Source organism: Epinephelus fuscoguttatus, linkage group LG4 (genome assembly GCF_011397635.1).
Source record: "Epinephelus fuscoguttatus linkage group LG4, E.fuscoguttatus.final_Chr_v1".
Taxonomy (NCBI): domain Eukaryota; kingdom Metazoa; phylum Chordata; class Actinopteri; order Perciformes; family Serranidae; genus Epinephelus; species Epinephelus fuscoguttatus.
This window is the reverse complement of record NC_064755.1, coordinates 8,728,415-8,747,683: the sequence shown is the minus strand read 5'-3', so window position 1 is coordinate 8,747,683 and position 19,269 is coordinate 8,728,415. Positions and strand designations below refer to the sequence as shown.

Here is a 19,269-nt window from a genome sequence, read left to right as displayed (position 1 = left end):
TGAGACAGAGCAGAAAACAAACAAACTGTCAACGGTGGGCGATTTATTAGGATGATACTGGATTTATGTAATGTTTAAAGTCCCCACCCAGTCAAAATAGTGTTTTGTTTATTGTAACTTCACTGTGTGGTCTTCACTGTGCAGGATGATGTCTGTACAGCGTTTGGCATTAGAAGGCTGTTTCAACATTAATGTGCCGGAGGGGAAAGATTCTTTGTGCCCAACTTAAATCTGAGTTTAAGACGTGCACGTTGTGACATCACAACTAGTTTGGCAGCAATCGTGGCTCAAAATGAGACAAATGTAATGTGGAAACTTGAAACTTCCACTGAACATACACAGAGAATTTTTCTCTTAAATGTAATGTAATTTCTTTTCTTTGTTTTGTGGAAAAAGATGCAAAATATAATTCCAGACATTCCTTTTTGGCATTTTTAGAAAACATGTCTGTAAGGGATCTTTAAAATTCCTCATCCACTTAAACAGTGTTGTAAAAATTTTGCTCAGTCAAAAATGTAACCTCCACATAAGGAAAGTTTTTTATTTCACTTACTGGTAATTTCAAAAAAGTGGTATTTATTTTACATTTCAGTTTACAACAAATTATTGTTTACAGGGTTAGGGTTAAATAAATAACATGGTTAAATAAATAAAAGACATTATAAAGTGGGCAAAAATAAAAGACAAACACTTAATACTCATGTACAGTATTAAATTAATGTATTCCAACTGTTTGATATTTTACTTTTTTATGTATTTCCACTTTGCTTGTATTCTTTATTGGGTGTAGTTAATTTAATAACAAAAATAAAATATGCCTTTTATGTATTTGCACGTTAACAGATAATGATAGAATATATTTGATCAATAAGAAAAACAACATGTAACACATCTTGAGATGCAATAAATACAAACCTTTTATGTTATTTGTTGTTATTTATTAAAATTACAGGCTTATTTTACACATTATTTTTACCATATACATGTCATGTAAAATTGTGAGTTCCATCACACACACACACACACACACACACACACACACACAAGGAATCACAGGGCGACACTAAACTGTTCAGGATTGATCTGATAAATGGGACAATAATTCAAAGTAAATTATCTTCAGCTCAGCTCATTAGAGATGAGTCGCTTTCTCAACTACTATTGATTTTCATCCTGCCCTCTCCTCTCCCGTCTCTCTGTCTCTCTCTTTCTGCTGTTTACTTTCTTTTATTTCATTTGCCCTGCTCTTCTTTGTCTTTATTCATTTCCTCTCTTTCTCTCTGTCTGACTTTCTTTACATTCATCACGCTGCCTTTACCACCGTCGTCCTGTTTCCCTTAATTTCTCTCCCCCTTTCTCATTTCCTCCATTTCTTTCTGCCTCCCCCTCTTTTTCTCTTTCATCCTTTGTCTCTCAGTTTCCCTCCATCTCTCTCCTCTCTTTGCCTCTCCTTCCCTCTTTTTTTTCCTCCCGCAGTAGTAGGCAGCAAATGAGTATCAGATGGTTGTAATCCAACACTTCAAATACAGCAGAAATGATGACTCGGGTGTTCTTTGAGCTCTCGTTTCTGAGTGTGCGTGTGTGTATGTGTGTGTATGACTTTTTTCTCTGTGTGTGTCCATGTACGCACTTAGTCATTTTCAGCTTTCTCCTCCCTTTATTTCCCTCTCTTCCACTCTCTGTTGTTCTCTCCTTCTTCTCTTTCATTCACTTTTTCTCCCTTGCTCTCTGATGAGGGACACATTTGACAGGGTGCATAATTCATATGCTTCCAGCTCAGTCGCAGCCCTAATGCCATTAGTATTGATCTGTCTCAGCAAACATAACACACACACACACACACACACACACACACACACACGAAGACAACAGATAGACACACACTGATGCACATAAAAAACAGACATTTTCTAACTTGATTTTCTGCCTCGCCTGCTGTAATTCATCGCTTTCTGACTGCAACAGAGAAATGCATTCTATTGATTTTCATTTTATTTCTGTTATGCGTGTGTGCATAAGTGTGAGTGTGTGTGTGTTTATCTTGATAGGAATGCCTCCCGTTAGAGCAAGAAACCATTTTACAGAAATGAAAAAATGAGGAAAGCTCCAGTATGATGTGATTATGTGTGTGTGTGGGGAGCAGTGGTTCACTTTGTGCTTTTGTTCTGAAAGGAGAGCAAAGAGAGACTGAGGGCAGACAAGTTTAAATAAAGGAGAAAAAGAACAATTGTGATGCAGTCTGTCAAACTTAAACTCTTCCAGACTTAAACCCAAATAAGACATTTAAACTTGATCGAACAGTCTGCTGTTCAAACTTCTGCAACGACCCTCTGGAAACATTCCTATGAAATCACGATAACTGCCTGTACTTCAAATTTGAATTTCAAAACTTAATCTTGCACTGAAATGTGTTAGAATCTACAGTACTGGAACTTCTGTTTTTGATATTAAAGGGGCACTCCCAATGTTTACTTTTATCAATTTGGGGGCGTTGTGGAAAAAAACAGAATAATAAAAGAACCACTGCAGCTATTTTTATAATACTTGTATTTTAAGAAAAAAAAGGCAAAATGAACATATTCAAGCCTCATATTTTAGAAATATGGGGATTCATGGCTTTTCTTAGTTTTATGTTATTGTAAACTGAAAGGTTTTACGTTTTGAAGAATGCTTGAATTTCAATAATGCAACTCGAGAACATCCTTGTTTCGATCGATTGTTTCCAAACTCTGCGCCTCCAGTTTTGTCTCCAGTCTCCACTTTCTGTCAGAAATGTGAAGTCCCCAATAAATATGTACTCCCTTGGCCTAAGTTAAAGAATAAATGGGTGATGTCTCTTTAGGGATTTTCTCAAACTTGTCAAAGCTCCTCCAGAACCACAAAGAACATAAAACAGCTGTTTCTGCATGCTCTGTAATATTCCTCATGATAGTAAACTGAGTTGACATGTAAAAACAGTGGAAAGTTGTTTTACTATTCATAAAATGTAATGTGAGATGAACATTCGTTGTGCTGATCCAAATAAATCACACCCTACTCCGCAGCTTTATGCAGCATTTTTAGCCTCTTTTAGCTCAATGTTTCCGTTCTCCAACTGTACATAGACTGTACTCTCACAGCTCTCCTCAACAACCGTATTACTGTACCATATGAGACTGAGCAGCTCAGACAAGCAACTGCACACTACCTGACAGAATGAAACGACAGGACAAGAAATAAACAAGAAGATATTTTTCTTAGGAGTTGGTGGAGCCCAAACCAGAGCTAAAATTCTGGTGAAATTTGTGTAATGCTGACTGGCATCATGCTCTCTTTCTCTCTCTGTTTCTCCAGGCTTTTGTAGCTACAGGCACCAACCTATCTCTCCAGTTCTTTCCAGCCAATCAGCACGGAGATCAGAGGCAAGTTCCTACAAGGGAGTATGTCGACTTCGAGAGAGAGACAGGAAAGGTAGGACAAGTGCAAGATATCCACCCTCTCCCTCAATCACACATACACACACTGGCCTGTCACAACAGTTAACATTACTGACTTTTCATACATTTATCTGGACATGACCTTGATCATTTTGCTGATCTTGATATTCCCTGCTGTGTTTACATGTGTTTGTTTACATAAAAATGTCACCAACATTTAAGCCAACATGATGCCAGAATAAACAGCAGGATTTTCGCTGTCAATCATAAGACTTGTGCAAGGCGATTCTCCCTTTTTTCTCTCCACTCCCGCCTACCTGTGCAAGTGCAAAGAGAAATAAAGAACACTTCAAAGACGACACAGCGTAGCCTACCGGTAGCCTGCAGCTGCACTTTTGGAGTGGAAGAGGCACAGTCCTAATAGTTGTTAGCTTGCTTACCCCCGGCAACAAGCCAAAAAGTCAGTTGTTTGTAGTTTTAGCCTCCACAGCTTCATCCTCCGCTCTGTAAATCCATCAGCAAATGGCCCGACTACCTGGCCGTCCATCCCCAGGAGCCAACTGCAGCACATGGAGGTAACTGCAGTGCTCCCGGACCATTGCTAGGCGTGTATATTAGTCACAAGAGGCATTACTTAGTTTTGATTCTATTGGCCAAATCTTTTATTAAGCCTCAAGCTGAATAATTTTGGACTCTCCCTATAGAGATAGTATAATTTTATAAATACTTTATAGTATATATAAACAGGTGTTAATTTTTTCAATTACTTTTCCATATTCAAATGTCTTCAAGGTCAGTGACATAAAATGGTCTTAATTACAATAATATTGTTATTCAAAATTATTTCTGGAATAATATATGTCGTCAAACAAATGTAGATACCTTGACAGGCCTACACACACGAGCATGTGTGCACACATACACACACACACGCACACACACACACACACACACACACACACACACACACATACTTCTCTCTCTTGCTTTGCACCTATTGCAAAGGTCATACGGTCTTACAAATGGTGAGACTCTCTGTTATCTGATTAAATGTGTCCAAAATGCATCTTAAACAATTCTGGACACAATCTCTGATTTTGGATTTGCTTTAATCATGTGCCCTTGACTCATCCGACATTGTTGACACACATGACAATGTGAAACTTAAACAGAAAAAAATGGAGAAACACATACATCTATGTCTGCTCAGTCCGACTTTCTCTTCCTTTTTTATTTCATGAAACGAAAATGACAGTCCAGACACCCACACAAAGCCCAAAAAATTCATGTGAATTTATAAATGCCTGTGCTGAGTCTCATCCTCCTGAATATGTTGGATAGTTAGGTTGTGTAAATTTACATCTAACATGTACAAGCCAGCAGCCCTTGACAGATTACAGATTGATTTGTGTGTCAGGTTGTGCATGGGTCAGCAAAGACAAATTCAAGGGCTAAGTCTGTAATCAGTTCCCTGTTGTTCAAAGTTTAGCCTTTAAACCAGTGAGTGCTGGGTATTTACTGGTCTGCAGTGCTCTTCAAACGATGCCCGCTGTATTGAACCATCCACCAAACGTACTTACACAGGTTTAATCACTGCTGAGCTTCTTATCACACAACAAGCTGATGCTCGCATTTGATCAAGATCAAAGTTAAACAACTTAAAGAGCTTAGAAGATGTTAGTCTGCTGCTGTTGTCAAGGTGATATCCACTGTACAGTGCAGCGGTGCTGCTGCTGTTGTGTTTATGTGTATGTTAATTGTCTCCCCTGGCGCTAAGCCTGGACTTTGTGTCTGTGTGCGAGTGTGTATGTGTGTCAGAGAGCCCTCCACGGACACTGGCCAGCTGAAATGAATGCTGGCTGGCGGCTCATTAAAAATGCATTCTGGGGAATCAATGGACCTCCATGCCCCAAGGCTGACGGACTAATCTCACTGTTAATTATTTAACACAAGTGCCCTGATGGTTGGGAACAGTGTGTGCGTGTGCTTGTGTTGATGGGTGTTTTGCAGAAGAGTTTTAGATGTGGTGTGTGTGTCAGACAAAGAGGGAAAGAGACTGTATGCATGTGTATGGCAACGACATAGAGTGTGTGGTCGGGCGCATGTGTGTGTGTAAGACGACACCCTCTTCTTTGTCATCTCAACGGTGCTCACAGATCTATGAAGTTTTAATGAGGTTAGGAGTTGTCAATGTAAAGCAGTTTCACAGTGGTTCTGTAGAACTGGGGCCGAGAGCTCGCTCTCTCTCTCTCTCTCTCTCTCTCTCTCACACACACACACACACACACACACACACACACACACTTCTGAGGATACTGATAAATGTGCTGACAGTCTGCTCTTTTCATCCATATTCAAAACATGTCATGATATACCAGCATAGCAACTCACATAAGTTACTCCAGATCTGAAACACTCTTTTCATGCAGCTCCAACAAAAGACACAAGTATAAGGTTTCACTTTTTACTTTTATGTAATATTCATTTATATTCCACTCATATAAAAAAGGACAGGCGAGTGTGGTTTTCTGAGTGCAACACTGTGAAAAGACGTATTGTTTAGAAGAAAGTGGACAACTTTTACTCAGTCGTTCCAATCCGGAGCCTTTAATTGTGTACTGAGTGTACATTTTCTGCTGTGTTCCCATACCAGGATTCCAGCTTTCATTTCATACACATGCACACGCATACACAGACACACATGCACACACACTCCGCCCTCCGATCCTGTCGGACCTCCCAGTAGAACAACTGTCAGGCCAAGGCAGAGATCTTGTGTACGTTGCAACTTCTCTTAATTACTGTCACAGCTAAACTACACGCGCACGCACGCGCGCGCGCACACACACACACACACACACACACACACACACACACGCTTGGTGATAGTATTTCTCCTGCAGTAGGTTTTTATTGCTTCCAAAATGTTCTTGAGAGCCTGAAACAGTTTAGTAAATATTATTTACTTCATGGAAGACATACTACTTCATAAAACACACAAAGAAAGAGATTAATATCTAATAGCTATATACTACAACGTTGAACATAAATGTGAATAACAGAGTGATCAAGTTTGCTAACCTCAGTCAGTAGGTGCACAGTAGGCCTGTAATGATAATTACGTTATTAACTAATATATGGACATGACCTCGATCATTTTGCTGACCTCGATATTGCCATTTGTGTTTACATGTGTGCTTGTTTACATAATTATGTCACCAACATTTTAGCCAACATGATGCCATAATAAGAAGCATGGTGTTCCTTTTCTTTTTTTTTTTCTCTCCACCCTCGCCAAGACAAATAAAGCAATACTTAAAAAACAAAATGAGTCAAAAAGTTTGGTCATTTGAAGTTTTACCCTCCAAAAGGTTCATCCTCCACTCCATAAATGCGCCAACAAACTGCCCAGCTCCCAGGTTGTCCATCCCCGGGAGCCGACTGCAGCGCACCGGCCGAATTACGGAAGTAACTATGGAGTTCCCAGAGCTTTGCTAAGCTTGTCTGTTAGTCGCAAGAGGCCTTGCTTGGTTTTGTTTTTGTTGGCCAAATTTTGTATTAAAATTCTTATATGTCCAATGGCCCGCCAGTGGGCCCTCCTTAGGTGATTTTTAAAGACTATGATAAGTAAAACAACAGCTAAATTTGTTGTTGTTTAAGTCGTCTACTCACATGTCATATTGTTCAAAAGCTACACTCCTCGCAGTGCCATTAATGCTGACCATTTCCAGATACAGTCACCACAGCAAGGTCAGTATAAATGCTGATCAAGCAAAAAACAATCAAACAGTTATAACTCACCTATGAAGTGTTATCATAATCCATAGATCCATATTATTCTGACTGAAACACAGCTCCCATTTCATTTTCCACACAATGACAATAGTCCAGATGATCTAAATCCAGCAAAATATTGAGTCCACACACATTATTATGTCCATTACATCATTTCAAACGTTCATAATTATTTACATATTATTCATAATTTCTCTGTCTTGCATGTAAACAAAATGACTGGCATATCTCAACATGGAGGCGCACTATTGGCATTTCAACTGACAACTCACTTGAGCCAATAGGAGCTTCCAGTGCTGTTGCTATGGCCTTGATAGCCAACCAGGGCCTGAGCAGAGGGAACACATTACCTGTAGTTAAGAGGTATTTAAAGAGCCAGCGACTGACCGACCTTACCCGAGGATTATTGGTCTTGTAGTCTTTGACACTTCGATGCTCCATGGCAGATTTTAAACCCTTACTGTCACCACAGACTGTTTTAAATGTGCACAAATGATAAACAAAAGGCAAACAAATTTCACTCATATTCATACATTCAGTACATTAGTTTACCCTCTTTATTCGAAAGTGCTACTACTACTCTACTTTGAATTCTAACTATATAAGCCTTCATGATTTGGCCTCATTGTGTTTTCCACCTAATACTATACTTTGGATAGGCATTTTAGGTGACTTTAGGTAAATTTTATTGGATGCGAAAGTTTCAAACCATCATTTTGGGCTTCTCCTCTAAAGGTACTACAGTTTTATACTTTGTTACTCTTTATATACCAGTATTTATGACTTTTTAAAAAATATGTGAATTTGTTTTCATGTTTCAATTCCAATGTCTGAATGTTCTTAAGGACACCCTTTGAAAGGGTGTAGTTTCATTGTTATGCATTATTATGCTATTATCATTATATCAGTGCCATAAAATGGTCTCGAAATGACAATAATATTGTTTTAACAATTTCTTGGACAAAATAAATTGTCCAGCAAAAGTAATTGTTATGACAGGTATCGTGTACAGTACTAACTGAAGAGTAAAAAAGATTGAGACAGTAGCTCATGAAGTATGATTCAGACCGGAGTACGAGCTTACTGTTTTTGCCCCTCTTGCTTTATTTTTATTACTTTTTCCCTACATATTTTCTTTCGTTCAGCTTCCCTTCTTTTTTCCTGGGTTTGTTATTCTTGTGGCATTTTATATGAACATCCACACTACTGTCTCCTCCCTCCCCTTTACCTCTTTCTCTTCCTTGTGTTTTTTTTTTTGCTTCCCACCATACATCCCCCAATCCCTCTTTTTATCCTCCCTTCCTTCACTCACTTCTGTCCTCCCTCCATCCGCTCTCCCCCTCCATTCCTTGCCTCTCTCCCGCCTTCATTTCCAAACACAGATGGTGCCAAACCAAAAGGATAGCACAGCCAGGTTAAACTTGGCGACTGAATATTGTGTGTGTGTGTGTGTGTGTGTGTGTGTGTGTGTGTGTGTGTGTGTGGTGTGGTGTGGTGTGAGTGTTTGAAAGACAGAGAGAAAGAGTAGAAGGCGCTCAGTGTCGTTGCAGGCTAATGGGAGCCAGCTGTGGACGAGGTTAATTTTAGCGTTAGCTGCTAACTTGCTAGCAAGCATTAACCCAGTCCTGGCCATGAACTGTAGCATCAGCAGCTGGCTTACTGGCAGCCATTACAACAACAAACAGCTTATTTTAGAGTGTTTACATTCAGTTGCTGATGATTCTCAAGGATAGAAGACGGTTCAAATTCCTTTTAGAAATTGGATTGTTCATCTTTTAGGATTATTGATGAACTTCATCGTTTTTTTCCCCCCTGAAATTTCTGCTGTAGCCCTACATACTGTGCCATACTGTGATGTCCTAATTTTTTTGGCATTACTTTTATTGTCACTGAGATACATTTTCCTTTAAAAAATACTTCTCTAACTTAACCTAAACTCTCTGCACCTCCCATGGTTCTTCACATGCATGCCCCCCTTGTTGGTAAAAGGTTTTGAATTTGTTTGTTCGTTGAATCTATGACCACCGACCAATTTGAATGTTTCCATATTGCCTCCCCTTCATTCATTCATCCATTTCTTGTCATCCAGCGTGTTTTGTTTGTGGTTTCCTTTGTGTGGAGAAACTGCCATGCTTCTTGTGTCTTTAGGTAAAGCACATACTGGTCTTTCCTTCCTTCCTGTCCCACACTCCATCCATCCAGCTTGCCTAACCACCTCCTGTGTGTGTGTGTGTGTGTGTGTGTGTGTGTGTGATTGCATAAAAATGTAATGCATGCAGTTAATCTGGATGCTGTGTCACACCCTAAAAATGTAGGTAGCAGTTTCTGGTTAACTGGCTGTTTGAAACCTCAAGTTTTTAGCCAACTATGAACCAAATATATTTGGAGTGTGCTTAATGTGGAGTGCTGCTGATGAAACATGTTACATTTATTAACTTGACAGCAGCTCAGCAGGAGTTATTGCTCATTTTCATTACTCTCCCATTACATTTTCACTAAAGTGTCTGGGTGACGAGGCCTCAGCTGAGCAGTTATTCTGCCCCCAAACTGTTTTTCGGTCATGAACACTTGGAGCATGGTGGGATTTGGTTCGGAAACTGGAAACTGGCTCCAGTAGCAACCGTTTGCTGGTGGAAAAGTCATATCTGAGGATGTGACTTTAGACGAGGTTGAAACCACAGGAATTAATCAGCAAGTTTCACTGTTGAAGGTTGTTTCTCTATATGTGTGTGTGTCTGTGTGTGCACACTACTCCTGCATGCTGATGAGACGGTGGCGCCAGACTGACTGCTTAGCCTTACACACACATATCTATACACGCAATATAACACACAAACATATAAACAGTAAACAAAACCTTAAACAAAGAGAAAAGAGTGAAAAGAGACAGACAGAGATTAGTGGTTGGGGGGTGGGGGGGTGGGGGGGGGGGCTAAATGAGAAGCAGGCGACTCTGTCAGTTACATGATGGTGGAGGGTGGACTGTCAGGGAGGAGCTCAAACACACATGGGTAGGGATTCATTCATTCTCAAACCATTTTATATATATTCACACAATGTCTTTTTTTATATATATAATTTATGCCTCGGCACTGGTGTTATGTTTTCGGGTTGTCTGTCCATCCGTCTGTCTGTACATAAATACATTCCATTCTCGTTAACGTGATATTTTAAAGAACATCTCAAGGGAATTTCTTCAAATTTGGCTGAAACATCCCCTGAGGCTTGATGAGAAAGTAAAGTGAAAGATTTTGGTGGTCAACGGTCAAGGTCACTGTGACCTTGCATCTGTCTCATTCTCGTGAATGTAATATCTCAAGAATGCCTTGAGGGAATTTCCTGAGATTTGGCACAAATGTCCCTAAAGGGACTTACCAATGAACTGACTAGAAATTGGTGGCCAAAGGTCAATATCACTGTGATGTCACAATACATGTTTTTGGCTATAACTGAAGGAGTCATGTGCTAGTTATGATGAAATTTCACACATATGTCTGACAGGATAAAATGATGAAGTGATGACATTTTCTATCCAAAGGGTCATAGGTCAACTACATTGTGACATCATAATGATTCCACTTTTCTCGCCATTATTTAACATGATAACTCAGGAACAGAAGGGTAGACATTTGGTCAGATACCTACTAGGTGACACTAATCGTGGGCACCCACGTTGAATCTGTGCTGATTGTGTAGATCTTCTGTGCTGCTGGGTTGAAGGTGTGTGTGAAGCATCCATGTAAATAATAAATGGACTGTAATTTTGTTGTTAAAATATTACGTTTCAACCAAGTACTGTATGGTTTTCACACTTTTCTAGCTTGTTAAAAAAGGACATGCAGTAAAAAATAATAATAAAAAAAAAATCTCTCAAACGTTAGGGGTGCTGGGATTCAATTTAGGGGTGCTTAAGCACCTGAAAAATGGGCTAGAAACGCCTAGGCTTGGCACTGAGTGATGATACAATATAGCCACACAAAAATATCGCAATACTATGCTGTATCGATTTTTTCCTGCACCCCTACTTTGTAGTTTATCAATCACTCAAATGCTTTATCGTTACATTGACAGTGGTGGCCGAGGCAACCTTACAAGGTGCCAGCTGCTACTCAATTCACACATTCACACATGTGGGTTGATGGAGCTAGGGATTGAACAGCCAATCTTTACATTAGTGCATGACTCACTCTACCTCAGCCACAGCCACCCATGTTCTATAATAATAATACAAGCCTGTTTTTCAGCAGCATTCATATTTGAAGCCTTGTGAACTGTTTGGTTTGTGGAGGTATTCAACTGCAAGGCAGTAATTCTATTTTTTTAGCACTTAGAAATCTGGCACAGAGATTCATGTTCCTCTCAGAACTAATTGCAGTAAATTCGATAATTCATCCAACTCCATTGTCAGGTCAAAACTTTTAGTTGTCCAATACTTTGCGAAAGGAACAACATTATGATCATCCTCAGCTGTACTGTTTAACAAATGTTAGCATGGTAACATGCTAATGTGATAAACATGGTGAACATTATACCTGCTAAACATCTGTAAGTTGCATTGTAATGATGAACATATTATTAGCATTTAGCTGAAAGAAGTTTTTAACCTCACCCTTCTGTTAGTGTAGCTGCAGAGACTTGTTCCTGTTATGAAAATACCACACACTGGCCCTTAAATGCACTCTCCAACATTTATTTCCTACTTCCTCTCTGGTCTTGAAACCTTCATCCCACATGAGATTCCATTATTGTCCTAGTGGATAAAAGTTGTTTCAGATTAATAGGAGTCAATAGAACATTTAGCAAATATGGACACAGGTGTTGGTGAACTGTGTAAATATTTTATTGTACCTGTGCAGTGCTGCAACCCCACACCTAGAAAAAAACTACAACTTTAGCCGAACTGTGCAGACGCCAAAGAACTGGACAGTCATTAGAAAATTAGAATTTTTATACGTAAAAGCTAAAGCACATCTATCATATCCCAAAACAGGACACACAGAAGTTGAACAGTATCATTGTTTGTAGAAGGTCAACACTTCCAAGGCAATCTATGCTAAACCCAGACTGTACAGTGTAATGGGTGCAAGATGTTCTGGTTTACAGACTATAGCAGATTATGATGTGGTGACTATTCAGATCCTCCCACAGCCGTACATCAGTCCAGTCTCTGGAAAGCACCACGTTCAGTCAGTGTTTAAAGATGCCAATATGACTACCTCTGTCAGATATTTCAGCTGTGTATTCAAGTCTGTGTATTTGTCCTTGTCTGTTTGAGTTTCTCAACTTTCAGGGTAAAGACAGAGAGAAATTTAGAGTTTTCCTTATTCTTAGTAGTATACAGAATGCTGATATATTTCAATTTCATCCTCCAGGCATGTTTCCCATTTATTCTGTCAATAGATCTGGTTACATGTACCATGCCTGCATCCCCCCAAATTAAAAAGTACTTGCTCCCCCCCCCCCCTCTCTCTCTCTCTCTCTCTCTCTCTCTCTTCCTCACACACACGCACATACACACCCAAATCGTTTAAAATCATTTCTTATCTGACACCTCTGTTGCCCTCTAATTTAGTCATCAGCTTTAAGCCTCCATGATTCTTCCTCTGTCACATGCATATCAGCATTAAGTGTGTGTGTTGTTGTGTATGTGCACTCTGTGCACAGTGTGTGGTGTTATGTTACCCTCTGAACGGAAGCTGTGCCACCGGTGCGTGACTTGTCAGTGACATCATCAAAGCCAGACCACTAATTGGTTCCCTCTGCTACTGCTGCTCTGCATCCGAGAGTCTGTACGTTGTGTGTGTGTGTGTGTGTGTGTGTGTGTGTGTGTGTGTGTGTGTGTGCTGTTGTGTTTTACATCTTGTACATCCTGACTGATTGTTTAGTACACTTTAATGAAGCTTGTTTCATTTAAATCAGTATAAGTGAACTTTCTTCGGAGCCTCACAGACAGTCGGAGTCTCCCTGTTTAGAGACATTAATGCACCACAAAACCTCTTCCCTGTACACACACACACACACACACACACACACACACGCACACACACGCACACACACACAGAGTACCGTTGAGGTCTCCTCCCACAGGGTTTCATATATCTTGCTCCAGGCCTTAGATCAATGACCACACCCATTCCCATAATGCATTGCAGCACAGGCACAGACAGGGTCCTCTGTTTATATGCTCTTTGTGTGTGTCCCAGTGTTTTATGTTGGCATCATGTCTGTGTTTGACCGAATCTCTGTCTGAGTGCATTTATGCCTACAAGGTGGAGGCAGAACACGCGAGTGTGTGTGTGTGTGTGTGTGTGTGTGTGTGTGTGTATGGTAATAAAACAAAACAAAAAACAAAACAAAACAAAAAAAACCAACAGAGGTTCGGGTAGAAAACTGTAGAGAGAGAGGTCAGTCTGGTGTGAAATCCAGCATGTGTGTGTCAGCTCCATTTCTCTATTCTTAGTCCTTCTCTTCCAGTAAGTGTTTGCTGAGCTGGACTGAAAAATGCAACCCTTCTCACCTGGATTACACGTTTGTGTGTGTGTGTGTGTGTGTGTGTGTGTTTGTGTTTCTGAACTTGTTTTTTTGTACTTACAGTGTCTGATGTCCCCTCAGGTATTTAAACATAAGTGGACAGCCTGCTCCTCTTCTCCTTATCCCTTTTTACGCAGAGATGCTACAATACGGCTGCGACAAAGACCCTTTATTACGGAGCCTTTTTATACAGAACCAAACAATGTCGGCATAATGCCACCCACTCCAGTGTGTGATTTTAGATAGCAGGTGTGACATGTAACAGCATCAGTGTGTAGTGTGACATGTCAGGCAGCGCCCCTAAACAATAATGGTAAATTGACCTGCAATTGTGTAGCACCTTTCTAGTATTTCGACCACTCAAAGTGCTACAAAAACTACATGTCATGTTCACACACACACACACACACACACACACACACACACACACACACACACACACACACACACAGGTGCTACTTGCTACTGAACTTATACACATTCATACACTGATGGGACAGCCAATCGGAGAAATTTTGGGTTCAATAGCTGGAGCAGCAGGGGATCAAACTGCTGAATTTAGGATTAGTGGAGAAATTACATGGCAATAACAATCATTTACAATCTCTGTTATACAGGGCTGAGCTTAAAAATATAATACATTACTCATTTCTCATTACTCTTTTTAAAAGTTATATAATTACTTATTACTCCTACCAACAGTAATTCTTTACACTACTCATTATATTACATTTCCATTACACCTCACAAAACTGGTAATTGCGTATCTCAAAATTCAGACTTCTTGTGTGCCTCTGTGTGGATGTCGAGATTGCTGGTAAGTGTAGGTAAGGATCCATAGTGTAAAATTTTTCTTTTTTCTTTCTTTTTTTTCTCTTTTTATACTTAGGGGGTCTTCTGTTGCCTGTGACCCATAGCCTATTTTCCTAAGGATCTGTCTGAAAGATAAAGAGTGAATCCACCACATATCCCGCCACAAGCACATGTTTAGCCAGTGTAGTGCTACAACTGTCCTCCGCAGCTAAGGAGGACAGTTTGAGGACGTGTTGTTTTTTTGCAGTGGAAAGAGTTTTAGTACCACTACCTGCAGCAGTAGTGTCCTTGGCATCTTTTTTCCTGACAAATTCTAAGTAATGGGAATATTTCCAGCTGCTTAGGGTGAGTGTTTCCATCTTCCAAATTAGCTTGATGCTTTATGATGCCTGTGCAGAGCCACAATTACAAAAACATATCTACTAATGTGATTAATTGTTGTTCTTAATGTCATTATTGGGGTGATAACAAAAGTAAGGTTGTAATGAGTTATGTGGTTTTTGGGTAACTGTAAAATTATGACTGAAATTGTGTTAGTAATTAGTTACACTACTTGTTACTGGAAGAAGTAATATAATTACTGTAACATATTACTGCCCAACACAACTGTTAACTGGTAGCTGAATTTGTCCTGTGCTCTGATGGTAAGGAGCTCCCAGACTTAATTGTCTCCCCAGTTTGTCAACATTTTTGATTGCTGTTCTTTTTTGAGTTAGCTGCTAACTGCTGCAAGCTGCTTTTGAAATCGCCAGGGGGTGGGTTGCACACATAACGTGCCCTCCCTGCTCACACTTTTTATGCAGATGTCGATTCGGCTGTGTGACTACCTTGGGGTTTTTGAAACAACAGCAACACCTGGTTAAGGTCAGGTTAGAAGAAAGGTCAAAGTTGATTAGGCACAAAGAGGGCTTAGGGAAATAATTAACAAGGATATGTTAGTACCGTGTTCATCTGCAGAACTTCACTGTCACTGCCTACATGTTTTACTTCTTTTTCCTACAGTATTCACTCCAGGCAACTGAAGCATGATTATTATGATGGTGGTTTTGGTTAAATACTGAAAAAGTCAATGCTGACTTGAAGCACGAGACGGGACACACAAGCAGTCAAAAAATTGATTCATTCTGTATTAATAAAAAGGAACAGACGACATGATTTTTGTTTTTTGTAATTTAATTTTTATTTATTTCTGCCTATTAAAAGTTGAATTATATGATCTTTGCGAATCTCTCTCTCTTTGTCTCTCTGGTTTTGTAACTCTATCTGCAGCCTTTGTGTGGATTTGCATGATATTTCCATGCTTATGAACGCAATAGGAACAAACAGTGGTTTCTGAGCCCTTTGGTGCACACAGAGAGGACTTTGCATTGTAGTGATGCACAGTATGTGTCTACAGGCGGTTAGAGATGCAGAGGGGGCTGGGGCCAAGTCACTCAACTCACAATGGAAATACAAACTGCCAGTGAACCAGTGAGCAATTACTTTGCAATAGAAAACATATGACCTGACAAAAGTCTTCAGTATTTTAATTTTGAACATGAAACAACTGATGGAACTGAAGAAATGAGATGTGAATCACGATGCCTTGTTAAAGTTTGCTTTCAGCTCAGTTTGTCCACAGAGAGGACAAAAGGAACACTGAATATTAAAAAAAATGAAATGAAAATAACACAGGCAATTTGATTTCTAGAAGACGATAGTATGTTATGTTCCTTTAACATCTGGCTCCTGCTCTTTGGAAGTAAACAACATATTTGACATCAGCCTTAATGACGTGGTTGTCACCAAGTGTGTGATGTGTGTCTCCCATGTTGTTTTGCAGCTTTTTATTTAATTACAGGGTGGGAAAGCAGAGGAAGAGAAAGTGATCATGTAGTGGAGAGTACTGTACTATTATACTTCTGTTGCTTTAGCAGGTGTGTGTGTGTGTGTGTGTGTGTGTGTGTGTGTGTCAGACAATAGGTCAATAGACGTTAGGCTGTATTCAGAGTGGGTTTAGGAACAGAAGGCCAGTAACGTGCTTTATCTCCACCGGCTGCTGGCACACCTGACACACACACATACACACACTTTTCTTCCTCTTTCCCTCCCTCTCTCTCTCTCTTGTGCTTTCCATTCATCTCTCTCATTGCTCTCTCTATGTGGCTCGCTCTTTAACGTTTATCCTTGTCCCCCACCCCTTATATGATCTGTATCATATGTATCCAGTTCATGTGAGGCTCAATTTACGTTATAAGAGACTCCTTTGAGACATCGTATTGCGGTATAATCATCATACAATAAATTTTTCTCAGGCCTATACGGACATGGGTAATTTTGAAAACGGGGTTTCCCTTCCTTTGTTCTGAACAAAAAAAAAATCCCATTCACACATGCACTGTTATAAAAAAGAAAATCTTAATCTAAATGAAAGTGCAAAAACTCATTGAGGCGCTGTCAAGAAAATGCCAAACCAACAGGTGGTGATAAATCCCTAACCCTAAAGCCACACAGAGAAGATAAAGAAGAAGATGTTAGCCAATCAAAAGCCTTAAAAAAGCTATTACCAGAAGGCTACCTGGGGCAGTGACCATCAAAGTGCATTCTGACACCTGTACATTTAAAAAGAAATGAACATATAAAAAGGCCGTAAGTGCTATATCGTAGGCAACTGGACTTGCTTGTGTTTCTTGAAGACGTTTTGCCTCTCATCCAATAAGCTTCTTCAGTTCTAAATGACTGGTAACTGGAACTGAAGAAGCTTCTTGGATGAGAGGCAAAACGTCTTCAAGAAACGCAAGCAAGTCCAGTTGCCTACGATATAGCACTTAAGACTACCATAACCTGGATGCCTGATTTTTAGCTGAAGAAATGTCTCCTGATTTGTGACACCTCCCAAAGGAGATAACAGCCCACACGCTCTAGTCGGTGTGTGGACACAAGGCCAAAATGCATAGAACAAGATATGTTTTCACATATACCCATATACATATGTGTGGACATGGCCTAATTTTATTTGTTTCATGTTTACTCTAAACTTTTCTGTGTGACGCTCTGCAATTTATATTGTAATGGCAATTCAAATCCAAAGGTGATTATCTGTCAATATAATGCAGCCCTACCAGAATAGAGAATAGTTTGAGTAATATAATACATGAAACATGTTGACTCTCTCTTCTTACCTTTATGATCTTTCTTTTCTGTTTTACCTTCTCTTTTATTTCAACTGCCAGAAATGACAGCATGACATCATGTTCAGAAGAGCTATCATGTCTTTGTTGTTGGCTGTGAAAGAGGCACTGTGTGTCAGTGTGTGTGTGTTAGTGTGCTGAGGAGAGGGAGCATGAATCAGCAATGATTAATGTGATATGAACTTGAATGCCATATTGTCCTGGCAGCTATCCTGATGCTCTTTTTTTCTTCTGTTTTTGCTCAATATTCTTATCAGAGACAAAAAAGAGGGTGATGAGAGATGGTATTAGATATAAGGAAACAAGGGAGGAAGAACGAAAGAAAGAAAGAAAGAAAGAAAGAAAGAAAGAAAGAAAGAAAGAAAGAAAGAGGCTGAGAGAGCATGAGTTGTCTGTGACTGGCTTCTGACTCACATACACACACACACACACACACACACACACACACACACACACACACTGATGTTGACTGTTTGGATGTAACAGCCTCCCAGGCACTCTGACAGTCACTGATGCAACATTCTTCTAGATAATAGCATAATTACTGCACTAAATCACATAAACACACACACACACACACACACACACACACACACACACACATTGAGAAGTGAAGTAGAAAAATGCACATACTCTCACTATATCTTTCAAAAACAAAGAAAGACAGCCAGTAATAGTGGAGGTGATGGAGATGGAGTCCCGGAGGAATCAAAAGAGGCAAGTATTTATGTTGTTTATTTGAATGTGTGTGTGTGTGTGTGTGTGTGTGTGTGTGTGTGCGCGTGCGTGCATGTGTGCGTGTGTGTGTGTGTGTGTGTGTGTGTGTGTGTGTGTGTGTGGGAGAGACAGACTGCCACATCTCACGAGGCTGAAAACACAGATGCCCATTGTGTTCACACACCTCGTGGGCACTGCTCTATCTGTGTGGTGTGTGTGTGTGTGTGTGTGTGTGTGCAGCAGTGGGCAGTTGTGCTGACTAGATGGTTGGCACCAGGCTGAATGAGAGGCACTGTGCCAACACATCCCTCTACATCTGCGTCACACACTGTCTGCCAACACACTCACACAGTGTATTAAGCACTTACAGTAGCTCGGAGAGGTTTAGATCAAAAGGGAGAGATTTGATTCGCCAACTGAAGGCTGGCTGTATCAGTGTGTGTTCAGGTCTTTGCTCAGCAGTGGTTTTGGGTTAAAATGGAAGAAAGTAAGAAAACTGTGCTGAGGAATTCCCACATTCACTAATGAACAACTGCGAACACGATACACTGTGAATCACGAGGCTGCAGCTGGTGGCTGTTGTCAGGTAAAATCTTTGCAACTGCCAAAAGTTAATAATTCAGAAACACAAAAAAAGTTTTATATTTCATCCACAGGCTTTACAAAGGACTTTGATCTCACTGGGTGGTCGAACGATTTTGAACAATGAAATCCTTCAGCTGAAGCTAAAACACTAAAATCCCCTAAATTTCAGTTATGATATTTTGCAATCTTCTGAGCATGTCTCAGAAACATGTGATGCAGCGGACTGTCCACAAAAATGTGAT

At 40.0% G+C, this 19,269-nt stretch overlaps 1 protein-coding gene and 1 pseudogene across 4 annotated transcripts in view; both read left to right on the top strand.

The window, feature by feature from the left end:
- LOC125887275 (uncharacterized) overlaps positions 1–19,269 on the top strand; it is a 753,166-nt pseudogene that overhangs the window by 608,358 nt on the left and 125,539 nt on the right.
- Positions 1–19,269, top strand: part of cbfb (core-binding factor subunit beta) — a 44,947-nt gene that overhangs the window by 4,075 nt on the left and 21,603 nt on the right. For all 4 annotated transcript variants that reach the window (XM_049575103.1, XM_049575102.1, XM_049575105.1 and 1 more), the window contains exon 3: positions 3,334–3,450. In XM_049575103.1, coding sequence (XP_049431060.1) covers positions 3,334–3,450 — 117 coding nt within the window. The remainder of the gene's footprint in view (positions 1–3,333; positions 3,451–19,269) is intronic.